This window comes from Oxyura jamaicensis, chromosome 7 (genome assembly GCF_011077185.1).
Source record: "Oxyura jamaicensis isolate SHBP4307 breed ruddy duck chromosome 7, BPBGC_Ojam_1.0, whole genome shotgun sequence".
Lineage (NCBI taxonomy): Eukaryota > Metazoa > Chordata > Aves > Anseriformes > Anatidae > Oxyura > Oxyura jamaicensis.
The window spans coordinates 26,653,879-26,677,317 of record NC_048899.1 but is presented as its reverse complement, the minus strand read 5'-3'; the positions used below and the strand labels follow the sequence as shown (position 1 = coordinate 26,677,317).

At 45.8% G+C, this 23,439-nt stretch overlaps 1 protein-coding gene across 4 annotated transcripts in view; it reads left to right on the top strand.

The window, feature by feature from the left end:
- Positions 1 to 23,439, top strand: part of MRAS (muscle RAS oncogene homolog) — a 40,461-nt gene that overhangs the window by 4,164 nt on the left and 12,858 nt on the right. Inside the window, exons 2-3 of one of the 4 annotated variants that reach the window (XM_035331785.1) lie at positions 9,803 to 9,905; positions 16,526 to 16,736. In XM_035331785.1, the coding sequence (XP_035187676.1) occupies positions 16,544 to 16,736 (193 nt within the window). In that variant the 5' untranslated portion in view covers positions 9,803 to 9,905; positions 16,526 to 16,543. Of the gene's footprint in view, positions 1 to 9,802; positions 9,906 to 16,522; positions 16,737 to 23,439 lie in introns of all 4 variants that reach the window. The other 3 variants (XM_035331784.1, XM_035331783.1, XM_035331782.1) reach the window with 3 other exon arrangements.

Sequence of the window (23,439 nt, the reverse complement as noted above, 5' to 3'; positions counted from 1 at the left end):
GGACCATTTCACATCTGAATGGTAACTAGTGATGATCAGACATGCTGGACCAGCTTTCTGGTTGATGCAGTGACTGGTGTTAGGCCATGGAAGGCTAGACAACTACAGCAAGCTTCCATCATCTACAGTAAAAAATGAGTAAAAACTGCATCAGCTCAGAACCAGTTTGCCATAAACCTGCTCCCTGGGTGTGGGTTAACCTCGCTGTGCCCTGGAGTCAAGTCTGTTGCTCTTGTATGTTAAAATAAGTCTTGGTTTGCTTTCTGATTTACTGGAGTGTAAATAAAGCAAGAAGGTCTTTCACGTACAAGCTCACTCATCGGCATATATTAGTAACGCTCATCAGCTTTTGACTGGAACTTTGATAGCATAATTACTCTAAAAGGGTAACATATTCAGAACTACCTGTGTGACTTTGGGAGTTGGATTCCTGAGAGTCGTAGTCATTATTTTAAATAGGAATCAGCTTTCTAAGCCACACATACTCCTGAAAGTTTAAGAAAGAGCTTCTGTTATCATGTCTTTAAAAATGTCAGTTTCTGGGACAAGTGTGGCAGCTCTGCCACGCTACTTATTTCAGATATTAACTAAGGAGCTTGAAGAAAGGATTAGATTACTGAGGAAAATAGCTTCTCACAGGTAATCTTACATTTTTGCAACTTAGACTACTTCTGTATGTTCTGTCACCTGACAGCAGGATGGATAAAGGTATATATTTTCTGGTGCATCTTTAGGACAGCTAGAAGGACAGCAGATACCTTGGCTATCGATGTAGACAGAGTAAAACATGCATTTCTTCAGATGCTCCTTGGTGCACTGAATTCAAACAGTATGCGATCGAAACAGTTCAAGTCACCAGGATAAACACGGTTATCAGAGCAACAGATAAACTGAGAAAACAGTTTTCCGTACTCTGTTTGCGTTGTTAAGGCTTTAATTTGCTTTCAGTCTTAGGTTTCTTTTTCAGCAGTGATGGATTACTCTTGGTACTTGTGGGGCAGTTTTTTAAGCATTCCTGGAACACTAATAACACAAAATCTATTTATTTTGCAACATACCTGTGAGATAAAGACCTGCTATTTATCTCACTTCTACAGCTGGGGAACTGGAGCATTTGCTGAAGCTAAACACAGCACGCAGGATCGTACAGAGAAGTCTGCAGGAGGACAGGCAGGAGGGTGCTGAGGCTGGGTCTCAATTCCACTGAAAACCACCAAGTTTTGGCCCATACTCTACCCATTAGATTCTTCCTTGATGCTTCTGAGGCAGTCTGGGACATTTCCTCAGCTAGACGAGGTGGGATTTGTCTCCTCTAAGGAGGAAAGGTTGAGGCTGGGCAGGCAGGGAGGGAGAAGATGTGTGTCTGGGACGAGATGGGGAATGGGGAACATCCCCTAGCTGGAGGTGTCACCTCTGCTGCTTCAGTGATCCCAGTTTCTCTGATGCTGGCACAAGCTGCCTCACAGCTATCAAAACTCTGTTCCTCTGGACAAATCCATTTTTCCTGTGCTCAGGGCCAATTCTGCTGGTGTCCCCTTTTGGATAGAGTTGATGTAAGCGTCTGGGCTGGCTTTGAAGCCTTCTGCCCAGCTGCTGCCACCGTGCCATGTCCCTGAGCTGCCTGGGCTCCTGGGCAGAGGATATCTGCCTTCGCTCCACCTTAGCCTTGCAAGGAGCCCCAGAGTGTTTTGTGGGGGGGAAGGGAGCTGATGTAAAGCTGGAATCTTCTGTTTTGGTTGCATGGTGAACAGTAACAATATGAGTTTTATTTCTCTGAATGCATCCACGTTTATAGGATGCTATATTTAAAAAGGAGAAAAAAATGAGTCATGGAGAGCTATGCTGATGCTCAGTATTTGTCGTCTACTTGTGAGGCTGAAGGCAGCAGGAGTTGAGTAACGATCTTGTGAAGTACCTAGAGGATTTAAGGATCAAGCTGTAGCCTGATGAAGTCAGCCGTAAGTCATGCAGTGCCTTGTTCTGGGCCCCTATCACGTACCCAGTGCTGCTTACAGTGAAGTACTCTCCTTGAAAACCCTGGAAGCGCTTGGTGCTGTCAGCTTCCCTGGACTTGGGTGTGAGTTGCAGGGCTGGGGCTGGAGCTGCTGAGCAGAGGTTGCTGCTCCTCTGCTAAAAAGTCATGGTTGTGGTCAGCAGTGGGATGTCCCTGTGTCTCAGGCCATGCCTATGGCACAAGCTGGAACCTGGACCCTGAGTGGGAGCAGGCAGAGCCTGGGCACATCTTGGCCACTGCCTGCTCCTTTACAAGCACTGGAATACCAAAGCAATAAGGCTGGGTTCTGCTGCAGCACAGGCTGCTCTCCTTTCAGAGCCTGCTGGAGTCACAGAGGTGCCAGGACTCAGATGCTTTCCTTTATGCATGTATGTCATTACACTAATTCAGTTAGTTTACATCTAATTATGAAGTGCATGAGTTCTTTCTTTTTTAACAAAAAAAGCCTCTTAATGAAATAGTGGTCTGTTTGAGAGTGCCACTAAATTCAGCTTTCCAAGAGTGTGCCTGCCAGTGTGGCTCAGCCCCAGCTGCAGGTAGAGGAGGATCGTGGACTGAGACTTCTCTTCTGGGTAGGCCAAGGACAGACAATAGGGTTACTTGCTGCACCAAACAGTGTGAACAAACCCAGACAGCACGGTGTGCCTAGAAAATGCAGATCTGATAACAACAAGGTGCTCTGCAGCTCCTCTGGTTTGCTTACTTATTTGAGAGAAAGAGGTGCAGAACTGAGCAGAAAATAACAATTGAAGTGAAATCTTTGGATTTACTGTTGTTTTTTTTTTTGTCTTGCTTTTTAAAAATCTGTTATATCGGTGTCAAAATGTTTAAGCTTCCTTTGGTACATTTTTGAGGATTATGCTGGAAAAGAGAGAAGGCTGTAATGGCATAAGGCTGGTTCTGGTTTGTGGAAAAACCCTTGCTCATCCTGCAATGGAAAGAAAGGTTGAAAAGCTTTTGAGTAGGGATCTGTCATTTGCGCGGCTGGAAGCAATAGTGAATGTGATATACGGTGGCTGGAACGCAATTTAAAAGGATGGTGATGGACGCTGGTGCAGTGGGAACCCCATCCATTTTTTCTTGAACTGGCCTCCCCACTCCAAGGGCTACTAAAGCATCCCTTGTAGCGTGTCTCAAGGCACCCAGTCACACCAAAAGAGCATTTAGAGAATTTGCTTCTGCAAGTTGTGAACCTGTGATAAAAGCTCCTTTAATGGCTGTTGTGACACAGACTCAAAAAAGGTGTGAAATGAGATAAAGTACGTAAAATTTAAAAAGCACATAGAATTTAATCTTTTAGGCACATCCAGGCACTGTTATCAGATCTGTCATCTGTATTTAATGTATCCAGATAACTCATGAGAAGTCTGCATAGGCAGCTGGTGACTTGGTAGAGATTGTGATCTTCACAAAACATGCAACTGATGTGTTGTGTAATACCTGGTATGGAAGTAGTAGTGCCCCCAGTGTAAGTGCAAGACTGGCTGGGTGGGGGACATCTACTGTGAAGGGGGACTTGTGGGAAAAGTTATTCAGTGCCCAGTGCTCAATCCCAGAAAGAGTCCTTGAGGGCACTCAGAGCCCGTGATAAACCAGGAAGGGGAAAATTGCTGAAGGAATCCCTTTGGTTCAGGGTTGGTCACTGCTGATATACAGACTGGAGGTTGGTTTGATGTCTGCTGGCTTCTGGTGGGAGCAAAAATCTATGGTGAACCTCAGAAGAGGAGGAGGAGACATGCCCCAGTGCTCTGGAAAACCCCAAACTGTTGAAAACTGTTTTTGTGAAACAGCAATGCAGCATCAGTAATTGACATCCTAACTCTCAGAGTAGCATATGATCTCACAGGTACTTCTGTAACCATAAGTCTATCAGATGTAATCATCCTTAGAAAAAAGTCAGGTATCACCTGAGACCATCCTTTGCACACCGTGCTTCTTCTCTACCTGAAGAGACCTTGCTGGTAGCTGGTGGAGGATTGTAGCTCTGTGTGAAAGGTCTGAAGATTATGATGAGCCATAGTGATGAGGTGGACTTGAATGAGTACTTGCAGCTCTTCCCTCAGAAAGTACTTTGTAGCTCAAGGGCACAATACTGGGAGACACTTCTGTCTTCTCCATGTGCTTTAAAGCTGTGAATGTTTTTAAATTTGATCTGCAAGCAGGCACAAATGCAGGCATAAGGAGCTGAATGGACCATTTGCTTTTCTGGAGTTTGATCCAGTCTGAAAAGATCTGTAACGCTGTAGTAAAATGTTCTGCTGATCATCGTTTCCTCCACACGATCCGGAAAAGGGCTTAGCGTGGCACTGAGATGCTGATAGGATGCTGTATCGCCTCTTTTGTGAGTATTTTGTTATGAGATTTTACCTGTGGAGTATGAAGACAATTTTCAAAAGTCTGGCTTGCACTATGTGGGACATAGCAAACTTCACTGATGAGCATGAAAGATTTTGTAAGGGAACATGTAATTTCTTATTCTTTTTGCAGTATAGCAAGTCTCTCTAATTAAGCACCTGGGATTTGAATAATTAAATAACAGAAGTTTCAATCCACTTCTGTGTTAGTAAAGATCTCCAGCAAGACATTTTCATTCCTTGGATTTTTAAATGAGGGACCTCAAACTGTCTGAACCTCAGGAGGGTGACTTACTGGGTCCAGGCGGGCAGAGAAATACAACTCTTTTTCCAAGGCCTCCTGAGCACAGCAAGTCACTCCCTGTTTACATACCAGCCTCGCAAGAATATGGGAATCAACGCTAGGCTGGTGAAGCGGCGGAGAAAAGCTGTTTTTGGGTGTACGTTGCGTTGAAGCATCTGTTTGGTTTTGTGCTGTGTCAGAAGAAATCCTTTCGCCGCACAAAGCGCTGGGAGCAATTCTCTGGTGTGGAGGTCAGATTGCCTCATCCATTTCCGGTGGTGGAGGAAAGAAAAGGAGGGAAAATAACAGTAGTTACGGTTTGTGTGGGCTCGGGAAGGCTTGTAAAGAGACGAACAGATCTAGCTGAGAGGTGGGAAGGGGCCAGGCTAAGCCAAAGTGGTGAAGGGCTTCTAAAGGCAGGCAGTGGGTGGAGGAAGGAGGAGCTGGGCTGGCAGGTGTGGAAAGGGCTGAGGTGGTGTGGGGACAGCAGCAGGCGGCTCTGCACAGGGTGCCCCTGCTTGCGGTGATGTGGGGGCTTGCTGACAAAACCTCATGGCTCCAATAAGCTCCCTAAATGCCCCTGACCTCGTGCCCCGCAGGCTGTCCTGGTCCCGGACTGGTGTGCCCTCGGTCCTGTGTCAGACCCACGCTCTTCGAAAGCTCTGTCAATCGGGGTGGGGGGAGCTGATGACCCAAAATATCAGTTCCCCCTTCCTAAGGCTGGGCGTGTACCAAGCTTGTGTCTCTGTGTGGTAAAAGGATACGGACCAAAAGTGCTGAGAGATGCAGTGGTTAAATTGAAACACGCTGTGGCAGGATGAAAGTAATCTTGTCCCTTACCAGCCCTTAATGCTTTGGGGCTTTTTTTTTTCCCTCCAAGTGGCTGTGATCCATGCTGTCTGTATCTGTGCTTCTGTGTAGAGATAATTTTATACGCAGGAACATGTTAAGGCACCATCAGGGTATCCCATCTCGTGTTATGTTATAGCTCATGAGGTCAAGATAAGACATAAGGATATCTATGGTTATTTTTCTGATCAAGTTTTTTTTCTCCAATGTCCTTGAATGTACTGGAGCATATGAAAAAGACCCCTTTGTGGAGTGCATGTCCCCTAGGGAGAATCCAGCCCTTCAAGGAAGGGCCAAATCCCAATTTCTTGTTCTTTCTTTGAGCTTGATATTTAAAATGTGGTGCATAAGAGCTGTACTTGAGTTGGCAAGACTAAGGCTGTCAATCTCTTGTCTTGGTGCTTACAAATAGTGGTGCTGTGCAGGCAGAGGAAAGACACACAGTTAAGCCACTTGTGCCAAGACTCAAACTTTGTCCAGTTACTTTGCTTTGTTCAGGTTTGTTCATGGTTTTGCTCATGAAATGACTCTTCCCATTGCATGGGTAAAGCAGAAATCCTCTATGCTTGTGGGAGTTAGTGCTCTGTACGTTGCACATATAGCTGCACATACTGCCACTTGCATTTACAGAAAAATGAGTGTGTCCAGCCCCGGTAAATGATGAGAAATGTGATGGTATCAGTTTTATCCTCTTGTCCCATCGCAGGTCCTTGTCCTCCCCTTTGCCAGCACCAAATGGTGTGTTTGCTTCCTGCGGGGAGGGAGTGTAGCCCTGCACATCTCATCCCACCAGGAGAGCAGCCCCATCAGGGGTCTGACTGAAGTTTCTGGAAATCTGCTATTTCTGACTAGACAGAAGACATCATCTTTGGCGTGGGGCACTGGCAGGGCTGAGTACCCTGGAGGCTGACATCTGAAATGGGCCTGACTGCATGTGGTGCGTTTCCTTAGCACAAATGCTAGAACCCAAGCCCATTTGTAGTGCAGAAGCAAAAGATGTTATTGTTTATGTGTGAAAGATGCTTTGTGGCGATGGCAGCAGAGGGTGTGTCTCTCCCTTTTCCTCTAGCTGGGGAGAGATTCTGCTCTTGCTTTTTGGTTTTATTTTTTTCACGTCCAAACAGCAATTGATTTCTTGAGCAGAGTTATCTTTTCCTTAAGTTGCAAGTGAGTTTTTGATGTGATTGCACAGAGGTGGTGGTGGAGCCCTGCTGTTGCCTTGCTCATCTGAGGTGCTTCAAGAGAGTACAGAACACTTTTGAGGTACAATTTTCCATAGCGTGCTAATCCAGTGAAGTGCTGCAGACTTGCTTGCTGGCACAGTTTAAATCCATAATGCAGCACCACCTGCCAAACCACAGGGCATAATGGAAGTGTTAATGAATGTACTTATAAACCCTCCTACACTGCAGCAAATTGAATAACTTAAAACTTGAGGCAGACTTCAGGCTGAGCATAGAAGGAACAGGCTTAATATGCCCTGATGCAGGTCTTCGCTGGAACTGGGGGGTGGCCACAGGAGTCTGAAGTTGGGTCAGCTGCTCTGTAGGGTGCTCTCAAAACTATGTTGTTTTTTTGGCTTCTGTTCTCCAATATGTGGAATTGTCCACTCAAAGATACTTGAAAAGCAACTTGAATGCCCAGCAGGAAAGTGCAGGCACTGAGCAGCACAGGCTGGGACCATGGCATTTCTTTTCCAAAGGGCTGGTGGTGCTGCTGCCCTGCATCCCTACATTTGCACCCACAGCATTGGAGGCCAGTCCCAAGCTCTGCCCACACCCCTACAAACAAGCCCATGGGATTTGTGAAGTATGGAGTTGCCTCCTAAGCATACTGTACATAAATAAGAGACACCTGCTGTGGGTGCACATTATAATGGGCTGGGAAAAAAATTATTGTAATGGGTTATGGTATAGAGATGAGATCCCAAAGTTTTTCTGAGTGGCAGAATAATGACACAGACCTGGGAAATGCCTAGCAAATAGCCTTGCATGTGGTTCTGGAATCTATAGTCATTAATCTGTCTGAAATCTGCCAACTGCCTATTTGTATAAACATGGGAGGTGACAGGAGGTGGCTGCTCCTTCATCTTCTGAAGTCTGTGTTGACAAAGCTCTTCTCAACCTCCTGCATCACAGACTAACGCGTACCATGCTCTTTTCTACCTATAAATGAGTGTTAAATGAGCCATGGGGAACAAGGAGGACCATCCTCAATCCAGGAGCTTGAGACGATTGATGGAGCCCTACACAGCCTGCCCTGAGGTATAGAAGTGGTGCAGCCAAATCTGCACTGCTCTGTAGCTCACAGGTAGTTCTGAGCACCAGGATGCAGAGGGAGGACAGGCCGTCTGTCCATAGCTGTTTTTTCCATAGGATACAGATAACAGTCTTTTTGTCTAGAAAGGGTGTAGTTATGAGTTAAGTTTTGGAGAAGAGGTGGAGTACAAGTATTGGAAACAGTCTTGAGTTCCCTACTTTGCTCACCTGCCTTCATCTTGCCCAAAAGGCTGGCATCAGCCTGGGACTTTGCAGGATTCACCCATCCCCATGTGGAAATGCCATTACCCAGGGACTTTCATAGCCTTCAGCTCTTTACTGCTGTCTGAAGAGGTGCAAAGGTTGTTTCCAGGAGGGAAGAGAGTCTTTTTAAAACCAGTTACCTCCTGAGAGACATCCAGTAGCAACACCAGGGACGAATAAAGCATTAAATACCTAACTGAGCCTGACGGGAAGACAGCCTTGGAGCCACATGTATTGATCAAGTTGCAGAAGGGTGACTGGAATAAGATGGTCTCCACAAACCACATCTGAAGCAACTATAGGTGCTGTAAAGCCTGTGTGTTGACCTAGCAATGCCTGCCCTGTGGCAGGCTGTGATGGAGCTGGCTGGGGCTCAGTGCATGGCACGGTGAGGATGCCATCAAGCACCCCTTCTTTTGGCAGAGGGCTACAGGACCATGGTGAGGAAGGCAGGGCAGAGCAGCAAGGACTGTCCATGCTGGGCAGTTTCTGGCACTGCTCAGGATCCCTACACAGCTCTAGTCCTGATGTATGAATTTTTGGCACCAGAGCTGTTTCTGCCTGCCCGGGTCGCGCGCCTCTGGCTGCATCACCTGGTTCGCTACAAGCCGCGTGTGGGCAGCAGAGAAACCAAGAGCGGCCGTGCTGCATGGGCAATTGCTTGGGAAACCTCACTGAGCAGTACAGCAGAGCAATGAAACCACCCAGGGCAGTGGATTTGGGGTCTTTTTATTGGTGTGTCAGCAGGCTGGGATGTGTAAGAGGGAAGCTGCCCATTTCCAGGGATTGTGCTAGCAGGAAGGGCAGCTATTGGAATTTGAAGCCGCTTCCTCCACTGCAAATTTATTCTTTTGTGTTATCTCTGGCTGGGCAGGGCAGGGTAACATCTTGGCTATCTGATTCTTTTTGCTACAGTATGTTTAGGTCAGCTTCATCGTTTCCATGATAACATAGGAGAGGCATTCCTGGCCTCACTAGCAAAGAATTTTCAAGAGTAGTACAGGAATCTGTCATCCCCCAATGTCTCCCAAGAGCTTTGGAAATAAGAGTAAGGAAATGGATGTTTGACTTAAATACCCAAGAAGTGATGGAAGTAAAAGCAGCTGAGCCATCCACCTTGTCAGGCCCCAGCCTGATGGGCAGGGATGCTCTCATTTCACCTTAGCCAAAGGGTTGGAACAGCCTCAGGTGGACACCCCTCGAGTGGAAACCATATAGTGTTAGTCTTGGTCTGAGAGAAACAGGAACAGATCACACATCACGTATCTGGATTCTCCTACAGAAGTGGTGGTGGCAGTGCTGCAACTGTTGAGATGACCCAAATCTGACTGGTGGTCTTATTTATTTGGAATATGAATCTGGCCTCTTCATCTGACTGACTTGTCAGAGTGACAGGAATCTTCTAATGTGTTTTGAAAAGGGCAGTAAATCACCAGGAGGAACACGCTGAAGGTTAATGGAGTTGTTGTGGGAGGTGGAGAAGGAGCTGGGGGAGGGAAGTGGAGCTGTTTTGGATGACATTCGTCAATGTGACTGACGTGTGCCGTGTGGCATTTGCATACAGAACAGCAGCAAGCACATGCTTAAAGGTAAATATGAGTGAGCCCCGAGCCCAGCCTGGCCAAGGGAAAGCTGCTGCCATTTGTCAGTGCTCAGCATTACTGCAAGGGCTCCTTCTTATTGCTCAAGAATTTCTGGGGGGGGGGGGGGAACAGAGGAGGCCGCCTACGACCCAAGCAATTTCCAGTGACGTGGCTTTTTATTATTATTATTTATTCAGGCTATAATTCCATGTTTCCTGAAATAACTACCAAGTATTCATCAGACAGCTACTGCCTTTAGCTGCCTTTTGTGTGAATCTCAAGTGCTTCATTACTCCCCCGGTGAGTTTTCTTTCTCTTACAGTAAATCTGAGCAGCATCTGTGCAGTGGGGGAGGTGATGCGATCTTGGGTTGAAAAAGAGAAAAGGTCTAGTTGGCAGGGAAAGGCAGCAAGGAGTTCATGGAGTGCAGCCCTCGGGGTACAACATCATTTTTGCACTGGAGGAGAATTCAGGAGGCCGCTTGCAGGGCTGCAGCTACATCCCCTAAATCAAAATTCAACACGTGACGCGACTGGGTGGGTTGAGGATTTTATTTTTAAACAACAGTTGGTTTATGACTCTCTTTTTCACCCTCTTCTTTAATAGCAATCTGATAATGCTTTGATCACTGATCCAAAAGGAAATACCTGTAATTTCCGGTGCTGGGCTCCATCCGATCTCCTGGAAGCTGGTAGGAGTTTAGAGTGCTCTTACCTGGCATGATCCTTCTTAGAAAACCTCCAAGAGTTGAAATTTCACTTGGGCTTTGAGCAACTTGATGCTAAAGGGTGTCAAGCTTTGGCTTCCCACGCAGTTGGTCTGTTCTGTAGTAACTTCCCACTGAAGACATATCCTTTTGGAGGCATTGACCGGGCAGGAAATCTGTAAGGCTGGAGGAAACCTGGCTAGGAGTTAAGCATCTTTATTTAATAATGACTGGTGGTGGTTGTTCATACACCTGAAAGTCCTTTGGCTCTTGAAGGTTTGGGTTCAAGCCAATTTGAGGGAGAGTTTCCTAAAACTCACTCAGTCCTGATCAGCGTGACTCTAGGGAGACAGCTACCTCCGAAAAGGGCATGTCCCATGTTTCAAGCGTTCTCAGTAGCTTCCAGTCTGGGGGATTGCATCCAACATGCAAAGCTGAACTATTTTGGTACCTGGCTAGCGTCTCTGGGTGTGTCATGGTGGTTGTGTGGCTGCAGCCTGAGAGAGGAACAGAGAGGGAAGTGTTCAGATCTTGCAGAGTTTCAGCCCTGGAGGCATTCCATGGAGCTGCTACTGCTTGCAAAGTGACTGGGTAAAAGGGTGTAAGCGAGTAAGCTGTGGCTAGAGGAAGAGTTATTAATTGCAACCGTAGGAGTAGTTGGCTGCATCAGCGGCTGATAGCCCTTCCTCAGCCCCAGGTGAGGTTGGTGTCTTCAGGTACGCAGAGCTCTGGCAGGGCCTATGTGAAAAGTTACCCATGGACCAAAGGAAACCAGTGACAAATTCCTTTGGTGACAGGCTGGTCACACTGGTCAACAAATATATACGCATAAGTGAAATCTCAGCCTACTGCTATAGCAGCTGCAAGCCCCCTGAAGTTGTTCTGGGGGAGCTGCAGCGAGGAGGAGGGAGCTGGCCGTTCCCACACAGACCCTGCTGCAGCTTTCTTGAGGTTTCGTAACAGAATTAAATAATTTGTCACGTGTTGCCATGGAGACCGTAAATCACTGTCATGCTGGGCTTCTCTGTCAGGGAGCTGATGTCTTTAATTGCACCAACCTCCGCTGCAAAGCCAGGGCTTGATTTTGAGCTCGTTGACCTGGTGTCATGGCTTTGCCCCAGGAGCTCTGCCTCCGGGAGAGCAGAGTTGGAGCCAGGGACAGGAGCGCTTGCATGTTGACTGTCAAACATCTGGGGTAGATTTCAGTGTTGTGGTACGTGGCCACACCTCTGCTCCAATGAGCAGGAAATTATGATGATTTACACAAGCTGAGATCTGCCCCACTTACGTTCAGGGCAAGTCTCCCCATGGGGTGGGGGTTAGGTGTGCTGCGTCCATGGGGTGGTGACCCAGTGGGGCTGGGTGGCCCAGCTGCACAAGTGAAGCTGAATTTCTGTTATCAGTACTCACGTATCCCTTGGCTGCTCCAAGACATCCAGACAGGTAAATGGGGTTTTACACCATTCTCTCTGCCTCTGTGCCTGACAAGAAATCCTTCCTGCAAAGGAGAGCACCATCAACCTCGGTGGCACTCTGGGGTCACCATTTCTCCTTCGCCTTGCCATCCACTGCAGCAGTGGCCACGTTTCCAACTGTCTCAGTGTTATGGCCTCTTGCTGTCAGAACGTGGATCTTGCTGGTGCATGTGAGGGCAGCCATGTAAATCAGCCTCCTTCCAGTGATTTGCACAGAGCCCTGCCAGCGTTTGTCTGCGTAGGGTATGGATCGTTCTCTTGGCTCTTTCAAAATAAACAACTGTAGAAATTGTAAGATGATTATCATCAGAGCTTATTAGTGTATCACCACATGCTGCTTTGTATTCAGACAATAGATAAAAATGTCTGCGCTTCATTTTTCTCAATCAGATCTGTAGCAAACACGTTTATCCTTGTTCCCTTCTGAGGAGGACTCTGTCAGTACTCTTGCCAAAAATGCATGAAAATCAGCCCAAGCCTTGTACACTTGCCTGTAGCCATGTAACCAGCCAGCATGAAGCTCTGTGTACCTTTGTGAGTGTTTAATGCTTTCCAGGAGCATTAACATGACATATGGTGTTTTCAAGGTTTGATTTATTGGATGGCTAAGATTATAATCTCATCAAGGCATGAGCTGTCTCCTTGCTTTGATTTTTCAGGGCAGATGCAGGTGCAGAGTGGTGGAAGTACTTGGATTTTGAAGGTTTTGCATTACGTACTTGTATGTATTTATGAGTATGAGACTTCTATGTCCTTGTTGTGTTACACACTTAAGAGCATGGTACATGCTAACTCAGTAGAAAGAAAAGCATTTTCGTGAGCATTGCTGGTGTCTGATGAAACATGACTGTCTAGCTTTGGACATGAGTGTGTCTTTTGGGCTCAGAGTGTACGAGGACACTCCATAGCGAATACTCGAGGGATTAGGGCAGTTTTGTGGCTGTCATCACCTCAGGGGACCTTCAGCAGTGCGCTGAGGATGGCATATCTGGGCAGCATGTGATGGGGCCCTGCTGCGCTACTGGGTGCTGATGCAGTAGAAACAGCTCTGTGGAAACATTCATTCTTGCTGCCTTTTGACATTACGATAGAAGTTTTTGTCTGTTTATGCTGACATCACCTAAAATACGCCTTTTGTGCTTGACAAACTAGTTTGCAGTGCCTGATCCTTTTGTGATTTTATTTTTCTAGTTCCATTCTTGCTTGTTCTGCGCAGGCTAGCTTTCTACTCAGTCAGGTAACTTAGGCATGCAGTATAACAAAACTCTTGGAAACAACTGGAAGCAAATGCCTTGATTTGACCCCTTTGAGTGTTGGACAGAGTCCAACACTGGGGCTACAGTGGGCTAAATATTATCATGGTACTTTGGGAAGTGTTTCATGCAAGATCAGCTCAAGGCTGCTTAGGAGGGAGTTAAAGGGGCTGTTACTGAATGTCAGTGAAAAAGTAATGCTTGTCTGCTGAGCAGTAGCTTGTGGTTTTGTGATGAGGTCAAAATTGTACACAAACGAAGTATGGTTTTCACATCTGTGGCCTGTCCTCTGCCATGTGTGTAACAATTGGTCTTTCATACAGCCCATCCGGAGACGCACAGGGTGACTGACTCCTAGGCACTCCAGTGTAAATAAAGAAGGGGTGAAGTCTTGGCCACAGGCAAAGCAAAAACAATGTTGTAAAATGTGAGGGGGAAGGAATGGACAGTTTTTAGACAAGGTCTCAGTCCTAAGGATCGTCTGACCTATCAGGATGATGCTAAAAGAAAGCTTGGTCTTCCAAGCCAAAATGAGACACCTAGTTGAAATTCATAGGTTCCTGCAAACATGCAGCCAAGCATATTGCTTGTTGATGGTGTGATCTTGTAAACATGAGAAAAATCACTTGCTCTTTCTAAAACAGGGGTAAGAAACTTTCACATAAGATTATGTTGAGGAGTTGAAATTACAGTGGGTGAGAGCTCAGCTGGTGCTTGATGTCCTGCTCCCTGTCCAGCTGCTGTTGCTTGTGGCAGAAATGCTATTCTCAAGAATTGCTCCAAAGATAGTTTAGAAACGAGCTGACTTGGTCATGTTTCTTCTAGCTCTGAAAATGTTGGCTTGTCTCAACTCAGACAAGAAGTCTTTTTGTACTTCCTTCTAGCCTCAGCAATCTCACCTCAGTGATAACTCTTTGTCCCTCTGACAGGGTTTCCTCTTAGAGGAGAAACTAAGATGGTTCCTACGCATTTGATTTAAGGAGAAATGTCCAGTACATGACCTTAACTAGAGGCCAAGGCATTCTACTTACACAACATACAGCTTATGCATATGGCAAGTTATTTTTGTATTTGCACCCAAGCATAAGGGGTACCTATCAGAGGGAATTTTCCGTCACTTAGAAAATGGAGGGGTTTTTCTCTTTTGGCATTGAGCTGTGACTGTAGCTGGTAATGCAACTCCCAGAACTGTGTCCTGCTGGCAATAGCTGGATTATAGTGTGGTAGTCAGAGGCAAGAAATAGCAAAGAAACCTTGTTCTCATGTCTACTTTGCGGACAAAAAATGCATACGTGTACAGCACAGTGAATCATTGATGTTTCATTGTGTTTGGACACTGCTATGATTTGAACAGTGGTATCACAGCATGCTTCAGGGTTGCCTGCTGATGCTGTTATAATTTTGGGGATATATTTTAGATTACAGCTTGAATTTCACAGGCTTCTTTGGCCTGAGAATCTCTTTCCCATAAGTAAAAACAAACTCAAACTTGAACGTTCACAACTGTTTTTATTTTGCCTCCTTTCCTGTGATTGCCTGCATGCATGTGAAGTTGGATACGTAATGGAGGGAAAGCTCTCTAGGAGAGCTATGAAATGGCTGTGAAAAGCCCTTTGTCAAAGGGTAGGATCTCCAGTATACATTAAGGAATTTGGGGACACCCCCCCCCAAGCACTCTAGATGAAAAGTGCCTTTACTGCTCAATAGCTTGGATTAAACTGAAATAGTGCTGTGGGAGAACAGGACTAGAGAAACCAGAAACTAAACTTGGAGGTTAGATACCTTCTTCACTGTGATATCAAACCATTTGGGGATTATGCTCTTATCCGTTTAAAAAACGGTCCAAGTTGGTTTTTGAGCCTCTTGGGAAATGAAGAATCAGTCTTTTCTTTGAAAAATATCAAATTGAAAAGACTTCTAGAAATTTCTTTTCCCATACTATAGGCTGAAATAAAGCATTACTGGTTGATAGCACAGCTTGTACCATGCAGTCTCGGCTCCTGAGCATGAGCCAGGCCAGCCTGTCACAAGGAGTGCATCAGCACCACTTGGTGCTCTCAGAGAATGAAAAAGCTGGGCAGTGCTCTTAAATCAGAAAAATCCCTGCAGTTATTGATACGCAAGCTTTTGGAGGCGTAGCATCCTGATCTGTATCCCCACTGACAGCTTATGGGGGTGTGAAGCACTCCGCCCAGCACAGCCAATTCTGATTATTATTCTTTTTACCCCATTACCCTGTTTAACACGTTAATGAGTTGCACGCTCCTTCAAAGAGCAGTGAGGGCCAGGGCCTGGGCAGCTCACTCTAAGCAAGCTCTTGCTTTTGCAGTGTACCCAGAGAGGCTGAGTTTCACAGCTGTGCCCTGCTCTGTTCAGGCATGCCATGTCACGAGGGTTGGGTGTCTGAAATAGTCCTTGTCCACCCCCCAGTCATCCCTGACCCATGTGAGAGCCGGCAGCGCAAAGCCAAGGTTGACAAAGCAAGGCCAAATGGATGGGAGCAGGTGCCGGCAGTTGGCTTTATCTTGCAGACGCCTCATCCAAAGTGGCTGCCATGCTGTACAAGTGTTACAGCAGGCAGTGCAGCAGGTGGCTGCCTCTTCTCCTTTCTCCGCACAGTTGCTCACAAATGAGTGTGCTCTTGTCCAGTTGCACCCAGTGAATTTGCCTTCTGTCTTTAAGAATCGGTTCCTCTGCGGTCGCCCCAGGGGACAGGAGCGGTATGGCCGCACAGCAGGGGAAGCTGATCTCCTGACTCCCATGGCTGTGTCATAGCCACAAAACCAGCCTTCCTGCCAGGGCAGTTTTTTAAAAAGAGCAAAACAAAAAACACCTGTAGCTCCTGGCTTGCTGCCCTCTGTGTGTGTTTCTTGTTTTTTATTTCTCACACTTGAGGCTGAGAGAGAAGAGATCAGCTAAGTACGTTTTTCTGTCAGTGGGGCCAGGCCTCTAACCCTGGCCTCCTTCACCACCACAGCTCTGCAAGCTGGGCCCCAGGAGTGGTGCTCTGGCTTGTGGCTGCTGTGCCATGGGTTAAGCAGTGAAGAACAGCACAGCTATAGCTTTTCAGTGGGATTTGGTCAACTGGAAATTACCTGGAACTTGACAGCTGCATTGACCCAGGGTGATTTTGGCACAGCTGTGTGGGCCTGGGCCCTACAGGAAAGGTACTCAGATGATAAAACTTGCATGCAGGCATTTGATGGCAATTAGTCATCCCTTTAGATAGGAGCAGGAGTAAATGAGCCACAGCAGTGGGGCTGTCTGCATGCCTGGGCTATGACAGAGCTGTTGGGGAGGGCAGTTGAACTGCTCAGGGCCAAAAGACCTTGAATTCAGGTATGGGGGGGATAATGCTGAGGAAATCCCCTGGTGCCCTGCTATGGAATTCATCCTCACTTCTCAGGTACCAGGTGAAAGTTGCCTTGTGCATGTTTACCTCTTTGTTGCTAATGAGTGATCAGAGGTGGTCTCTTTCTCCAGCAGGTTTAGCACACTGGAAGCATGGCTACAAGTGCCGTTCCCAGCGAAAACCTCCCCACGTACAAGCTGGTGGTGGTTGGAGATGGTGGCGTGGGGAAGAGCGCTCTCACCATTCAGTTTTTCCAGAAGATTTTTGTGCCAGACTACGACCCAACTATTGAAGACTCCTACCTGAAGCACACAGAAATAGATGGCCAGTGGGCAATCCTTGATGGTGAGCAAGCCATTCTCATGGCTCCCTTTCCATTCTAGCTGAATATGGGCACAGGTAGACCTCAGTGTCTTCCACAGCATATTGTACTTTTGTGTCCCTCCCATGCTGTGGGCTGCCAGGAGTCTTATTGCCAGCTCTCCTGTGAGCAGCAGCAACTGACCTTCAGCAAAGCTTCTGGTTCCAGTTGTGTGCAGAAATGTATTTTGAAGACCATGAAAAGGTTGCATGTTTCTTGCATGTGTATAGATCATCTTGTATGGTGGTTTTCAGGCTACTTGGATTTGTGGTATATCGACAGTCTTCAAAATGACAAAGAGGTGCCTATTTAAATCATCTGCATTTAGCAAGGAGTGTTTAATAAGGTTGTGTGGACAGGCTGTGAGCCACTGTGGCAATATCCTTGTGCAGTTGGCCTATACAGTCTTTAAGAAGGATGCTATGCTTCAACAGCACTAGGAAGAAGAAAAGTAGCATATCACTTCTAGTTAAATCTCTGTTTCCTCTTGAGTAATACTGAACTGCTGCACCTGTCTGCTGAGAAACTTCCCTCTTTCCTGTTAACATAGTGTCTACTCTGCTGTTTGCATGAAGATGTGCTGTAGCTGGCTATGCCTCTTAAAGACAACCTCCCAATAGTTCTGCCAACTGTGAACTCTACAACATGGAGCTGCAAGGTGTCTGTGCATGGTTACATCGTGCTACAAATGGCATTTGGGGTAGGCATCCCTGGTGGCAGAATTATACCACAGCGATACTGAAGTTTCATTGTGGTTAGGCTCATCCCATGGGAAATACCAGTAAGAGGGTAGCTGAATGAGGGTTATAACCAGAAGGAACACTTAATCAAAACTGTCATCTGTTGTCAGTGAAGAATTGTAGCATCTCTCAATTCCCATCATTCAGGCATGACGTTTTCATATCTAGTTACCTGTTTTATATAAATACACATTGGGTAGCAGATAGGAGAGCTGATGTAACTAAGATCTTTTTAGTTCTCTGAAGAAAAAGAGTGGGAAAGACAAAACAAAATACTTGTTTTTGCAGGTGAGGAAGAAGCCCAGTATTACCGAAAACTACAACTTTTCAGTTTGTGATGCAAGAGACAGACTGACCAGAGCTCTAAGGGCAATCTTAATGCTACAGGTTTAGTTTGGCTTTATATGATGATTAAGTTGTACATAAAGCAAGCAAATATTTTGTGCATTAGTTTCCCAAGCTCATGTATATGGCCACTGACATAACTGAACTAAATTCAGTCTGACTTGCAGTAAGCTCCTACCTCCACACTCTTGTCATGAAAGCATTCAAGATCTTTGTCTCAGCACTTTCAAAATTGGTGTGCTGTGTCAAAAAAATGGAAGTTGGCATCAGTGATGGAACATGGAGGGTTTCAGGATTTACTGTGAAGGCAATAAGCTTGGTCTGACTGAGGTCTTAGTTGTAATCTAAGGAAATATCAGATGCAATTTAGTGAGTACAGGTGGCCCCCAAGGTCTTAAAAATACAGCCTTAACTCAGTATTTCTAAAAATAATAATAAAAAAAAATACTGTAATCTTGCCAACATTTGTCATGGTGTCACCTGTATCAGAGATACTTGCTTTCAGTTAACTGTCCCATAATGTACCCGTGTAACGTTGTGTTTTAAATATCAGTGTTGCATTAAAAAAATTAAAGATCCTGTTGTAAATGAAATTATTTCTCTCCTGTGCATTACTTGTTAGTCCATAGTCCAACCCTCTAAAATGAGCAACCGTTACCTTTGCTGGTATTTGCCATATTCTGATATAATAGTATCAGCTGTTGTGCACATTGATGTCATCTGAAACAGTCTGTTTTTTGTAAATTGTTTGGAAGAAAAAGCATCCTTCACTGATCGCTTATATTGTTGTTTATTCAAAAAGAAAATCAAAATCTGACCTGGGGAAATAGGTAGTTTTCCAACAAGTAGGGACTTAACCATTTGTTTTCATGTAAAAGCCTTTTTTTATTTGCTCAGATGAAGTTCAGTGGCTGTACTTGGGCTGAATCAAATTCATCTGTGGCTTTTGATGGCATCCCTGAATTTCAGAGCTCTTGCGCTAATGGAGGTGAAGCTGCAGCTTCTTTCTCTTTCCTACCTCTTGAGATTTTTGAACAATCAGAATTTTAAAAGAAAGACAATATTCTTACGGAAACACGTGAGCCTGTACCATCTCCCCAGTAGAAATAGGGCATAAAGACTATCACGTCTTATGCCACAGCTTTGTGTCATGGGCTTTTTGGATCTAGGAGATTCAGTTCTCAGAGATTGCCATATACTTGAACAGCTGCTCTTGTTGTGGTAACACATGGCTGCATGAATCATTTAAGGTGTGAAATTAGGGACAAACATGATAGGAAGGGTAGAGATGTATCATGATAAATTCTGGACTTTTATGGCTAAATTCTTTACAAGCTGATGTGTAGGGCAGGTTGTTTTTTGTGTTTTTTTTTTTCCCAGTGCTTGTTGGTGGGGGGAGGAAGGGAATAAACAAAAGTCTGTTTGCCTTGCCCTGCCTACCTCCAAAATAGGAACTAGTTTTAGAAGTTGAGACTATCAACTGTGTGAGGGGCTTCATAGGTTTAAGTGTGCAGAAATAGTTTTAAAATATATGTTGGCACCCAGCAAAATAAAGCCCACCCTCTTCCAGGCTGTTGCCTGAGCAGTTCTGTACAAAGCATCTCTAGCATGTAATATCCGCACCAGCATTATGTTTAGGGAAGGAAAAAAAAAAAAAAAAAAAAAACACTTGTGCTAGCCAGCTTGCATAAAGCATTTGGCTTCCCTCCATGAAGACCTCCACCCACATTTATTTGATAGCACTACTGGCAGTGTGATGAAGTGCTTGACTGTTTTTTTTGTTTTCCCTTTGCCAAAATCTCTCACTGAAAGTAGAACTAAATGCTTTTATTTCAGATCTTAGACCTTGGAAACAAGCCGGAGTCCAAACTCTTCTTTTACATATTTCCTCTCTGGCATGGGCAGGTCTCTATATATGTTCTTATTAAAGAAGAGTCAGTGATTGTGCGATGTATACTTGATGTGTTCAAGTCCAACACTACCCTGGGTGCTGAGTGCCAAGATTCTTTAGTGGTGGCCTTATGCCAGTTTTCTGAGATCCAGTGTTTGGAGGACCAGTGTCATGGGGTAGAAGAGTGCAGTTAACTTGGATAAGGGATGCACAAGCAGTTTGTGGCTAGCCCCTGTTTTTAGGCTGCTGCCTCCCCAATGAGGCTTTCAGATCAGCCTCCAATTTTCTCTGCATGTGTTATCTTCATTTACTCCCTGCTGTTCATACTGAAATCAGCACAGTGATGTGCTTGGTTAAATGCATTCACACGCAGGTGCTGTGCAGACGCATCAGGTTAAAATTAAGTGAGGACCAGGGTTAATCTGCTTTGATTAACTGTTGCTCCAATCGAGTTGCTATCATTAATTTTGTATGCTTCTTTCTGTGTGCAGGCTAACTTGGCAATTAGCAGAGGATTCTTTTGATGTGGCTGTAAAGTGCCAGTCTGGAATTATTAATCTGGGTGTGAAACCAAAAGTGGAATATCTCAGTACAGCAAAATTTCCCAGTGGTTCAAAATTCCTTGTAGCTCATAAACCAAACACAGATTTAAAAAATGGTGGCGGAGGAGAGGAAGAGATGACCACAAACACATGGCTTAGGCACATGGTGATGAATTGGGCTAACCCCTTAGCTGTCAGTAGCCCGTTGATATCAGTGAAGGAAGTAATTGTGCCCATGTTCTGGGCAAAATGAGGTGGTGGTCTCTTCTGTCCCTCCACCAGCATCATTGAGATGGAACTCCCACTGCCCATAAGTTGTATTCCTACTACTGAGCATTTGTTTTACTTTTTATTTCTCAGTTTTATTTCTCCTTCACACAGTTCTCCATCTCAACCCCTGGATGTTCTTGCATCAGCCTGGACGAGTCCAGTCCTGGTGCATGGCTGTGGAATAGCAGCAAGTGGGCTCCTGCTGGGCTCTCTCTCCCCGCCCAGCATGGGGAGAGCCATGTCTCCCATGCATTTCTTTCTGCAGAGGGTTTTTGCTCCTAGTCATCTCAAGACAGGCTGTCTGCTTTTCTCTTCAGGAAGCTTGGGAACAATTCAGCCAGGAGGCCAGAGGGAGATCAAAGGTCACTTGAGATTTGCAGGCAGAATGGTCGCTTTGCAGCTCTTTCTTCTTTTTCTTAGTTGTTTTTTTTTTCTTTGTTTTGTTTTTAAACTTTGGTTAGTGTCATTGAAATAAATTAAGTTTATACTTTCATTCTTTTTAATTCATGTGTACAGTATTTTCCCTCCCTTAATAGCTTGGATTTTGCAACCTTGAAAGAGGTTTTTTTTGTCTTGGTTTGTGGGGATTTTTTTCCTGCCAGGAAAATTTTGATGTTGCAACACAGAACACAGAAGGCTTTGAATAATTGGCCTTTGTTAGAAAAAGAGCTCCTTTAAGAGTTCACATCTTTATTTTGTGTATTGATGTGGAAGCCTGTCATCTGAAGGCTCTTCTTTTCTTTTTCCTTAAAGAAAGGGCAAGGATTCAAGTACTCGGGTTTTCCGTGTTATAACATCTGTGTATTTAGTTAGGGCACAGAAGGGCTTGTAAAGCCCCATTGTTTCCCCATCACATGTTTTTCCCTGTGAAATGCTCTCATGCCAGGGGCAGCATGGCCGTATCTGAGCAGGCCAGTGACTGTCAGTGACCAAGCAAAGCACTTGCCTCTCCTTGCTCACAGCACAGACACCTTCTGTATCTCTGCAGGGTGATTCGGGGTGTAGGAATACGAAATGCAAGCTGGGCCCTGTGCTCTGTCTGCTCAACACCCAAAATACCAGATCCTCAGATGAAGTCAATGGGGTCATGTGGGCTGCCCGTGTGCTGCTGATGGAGGGAGGATGAAGACTGGACATGGTTTTACTCAGTCTGAGACTGTTTGGTTTGCCCTGTCAATTCAAGTTTGGCTTTCCCTTGACCTTAACTATGAAGCCGTGGGGAAGCTGGGAATGGAGGCTCTCTCTGGCCCCACCTTTGAAGCAGAGCTGCAGTGCAGAGAAAAAAGCAATACTCAGAAGTGCCAAGAGGAGTCTGGCTCCGTAGCCCATGATGACAGCACTCCCCTGACAGTGCCACATTCCTAGTTCTGCTCTTTGCTCCAGGGACTCTTTCTGTATTTTGCATTAAAAAGAGGCACAAAATGCCTGGAGTCAGGCTTCTTGTTGCTGCTTCTCTCCCTGGCGCTGTGAACCCAGGTTCCTGTCTGCCTGCAGACCCGTCCAGCCTCTTCAAGGCTTGCACGCGTACTGCACGTAGGTAGCCAAAGGGATGTCACTGCAGACTGCTTGCAAAAATCAGGTCATGCGCATTGGGCTCGCCTTTCTGAGCGAGAGATCAGTGTGAACACAAACAAAGGTGAGCTTTGTGGTGCCGCCTTCTGGAAGGCAGGATGCTCTGAGAGCTGTTCTCAGGTCTGGCTGTAGCAATGTGCAGATGCCATTGGTGTTTGATTTGGGATGAAGGATAGAAAATGGTTTTAACCTGCTTGTCTGGTCATCTTTTGGTCCCTGAGATGCCATGGGGAGCGGAGAAACTCTTGTGTTGATCTGTATAGCTAACTGCACAGCAATATACAGGTAAAGGCATAGGAGGCAGTTTTGCCTAGGCATGGAAAAAGAAGAGCTCTCTTGCACAACCAGGTCTGAGCTCCCTCAAGTCTGAGAATGCTGTTTTTGAGTCTGCGCTGAATCCAGCCTAGGCTCTAGAAAAAGCAATGTCATATCATGGATTTCATAGTTTGTATGTCTCTGCCCTTGGTTTAGGTTTACATGCCTGTTATAGAGGTGCTGCCACACAGAGGGTTATAGAGGTGCTGCCACACAGAAGACACACCTGGATGCACTGAACGCTTCTGTTTTGGGCCACAGAGCTTCCCAGGCTCCCAAGTCTGCTCAGAAGTGCTTTCTCTGAGCAGCCACACTCTTGCCCAATCCATCAGGACTCACAGGAAAATGGTGTGTAAAGCTCTAAGGACCCCATTAATGCAGAGCTCATCCTAACAGTTGTGGTCACATCCACTGGAAGGCAGAAAAGGCCATCGCTTTGCTTAGCAACCTCTCATCCTCAAAGCAAGAAACCTCATGCTGGGCTCTCACAGCCTAATTGCTCTTAGTTTATTCTCCAGCTGATTTGCATGATAGATCTGTGAAATGCCTTTTGAACAGCCACCTTTGGATGTCTCTTCCTACTTCCGACACAGTTGTTGGCTTCTCACTGCTCACCCAGAGGATTTCATTAGTGCTCCTCCTTGCTTCCTCTTTGGTCAAGTTTGTGGGAACTATACCAAGTTTGTGCAGTACAGGGAGAGGGACTTCCGACAGCGATCTATGAATTTGACTTCAGTTATTGGAAGAATGAGGTAGGGGAAACCCGCTGAGCTTTCTTCCAGCCTTATTTCCACTTTGGCTTTTATGTGCTGCCAGGGTGGTAACTGCCAGTAAGAGGCAACTGCTGATTTTAAAGAGTACCGGGGAAGAGAGCTTACAGTTATCCTCTGTTCACGATTCTTTCTGGGTCTTCTGGGCATCCTGTCTGCAGAAACTGGGATTATAAGGACGTGAATGCTCCTCACCTGGCTGGGAAGCTGCCAAGTCACCTTCCCAGTTTCACCTTTCCAGG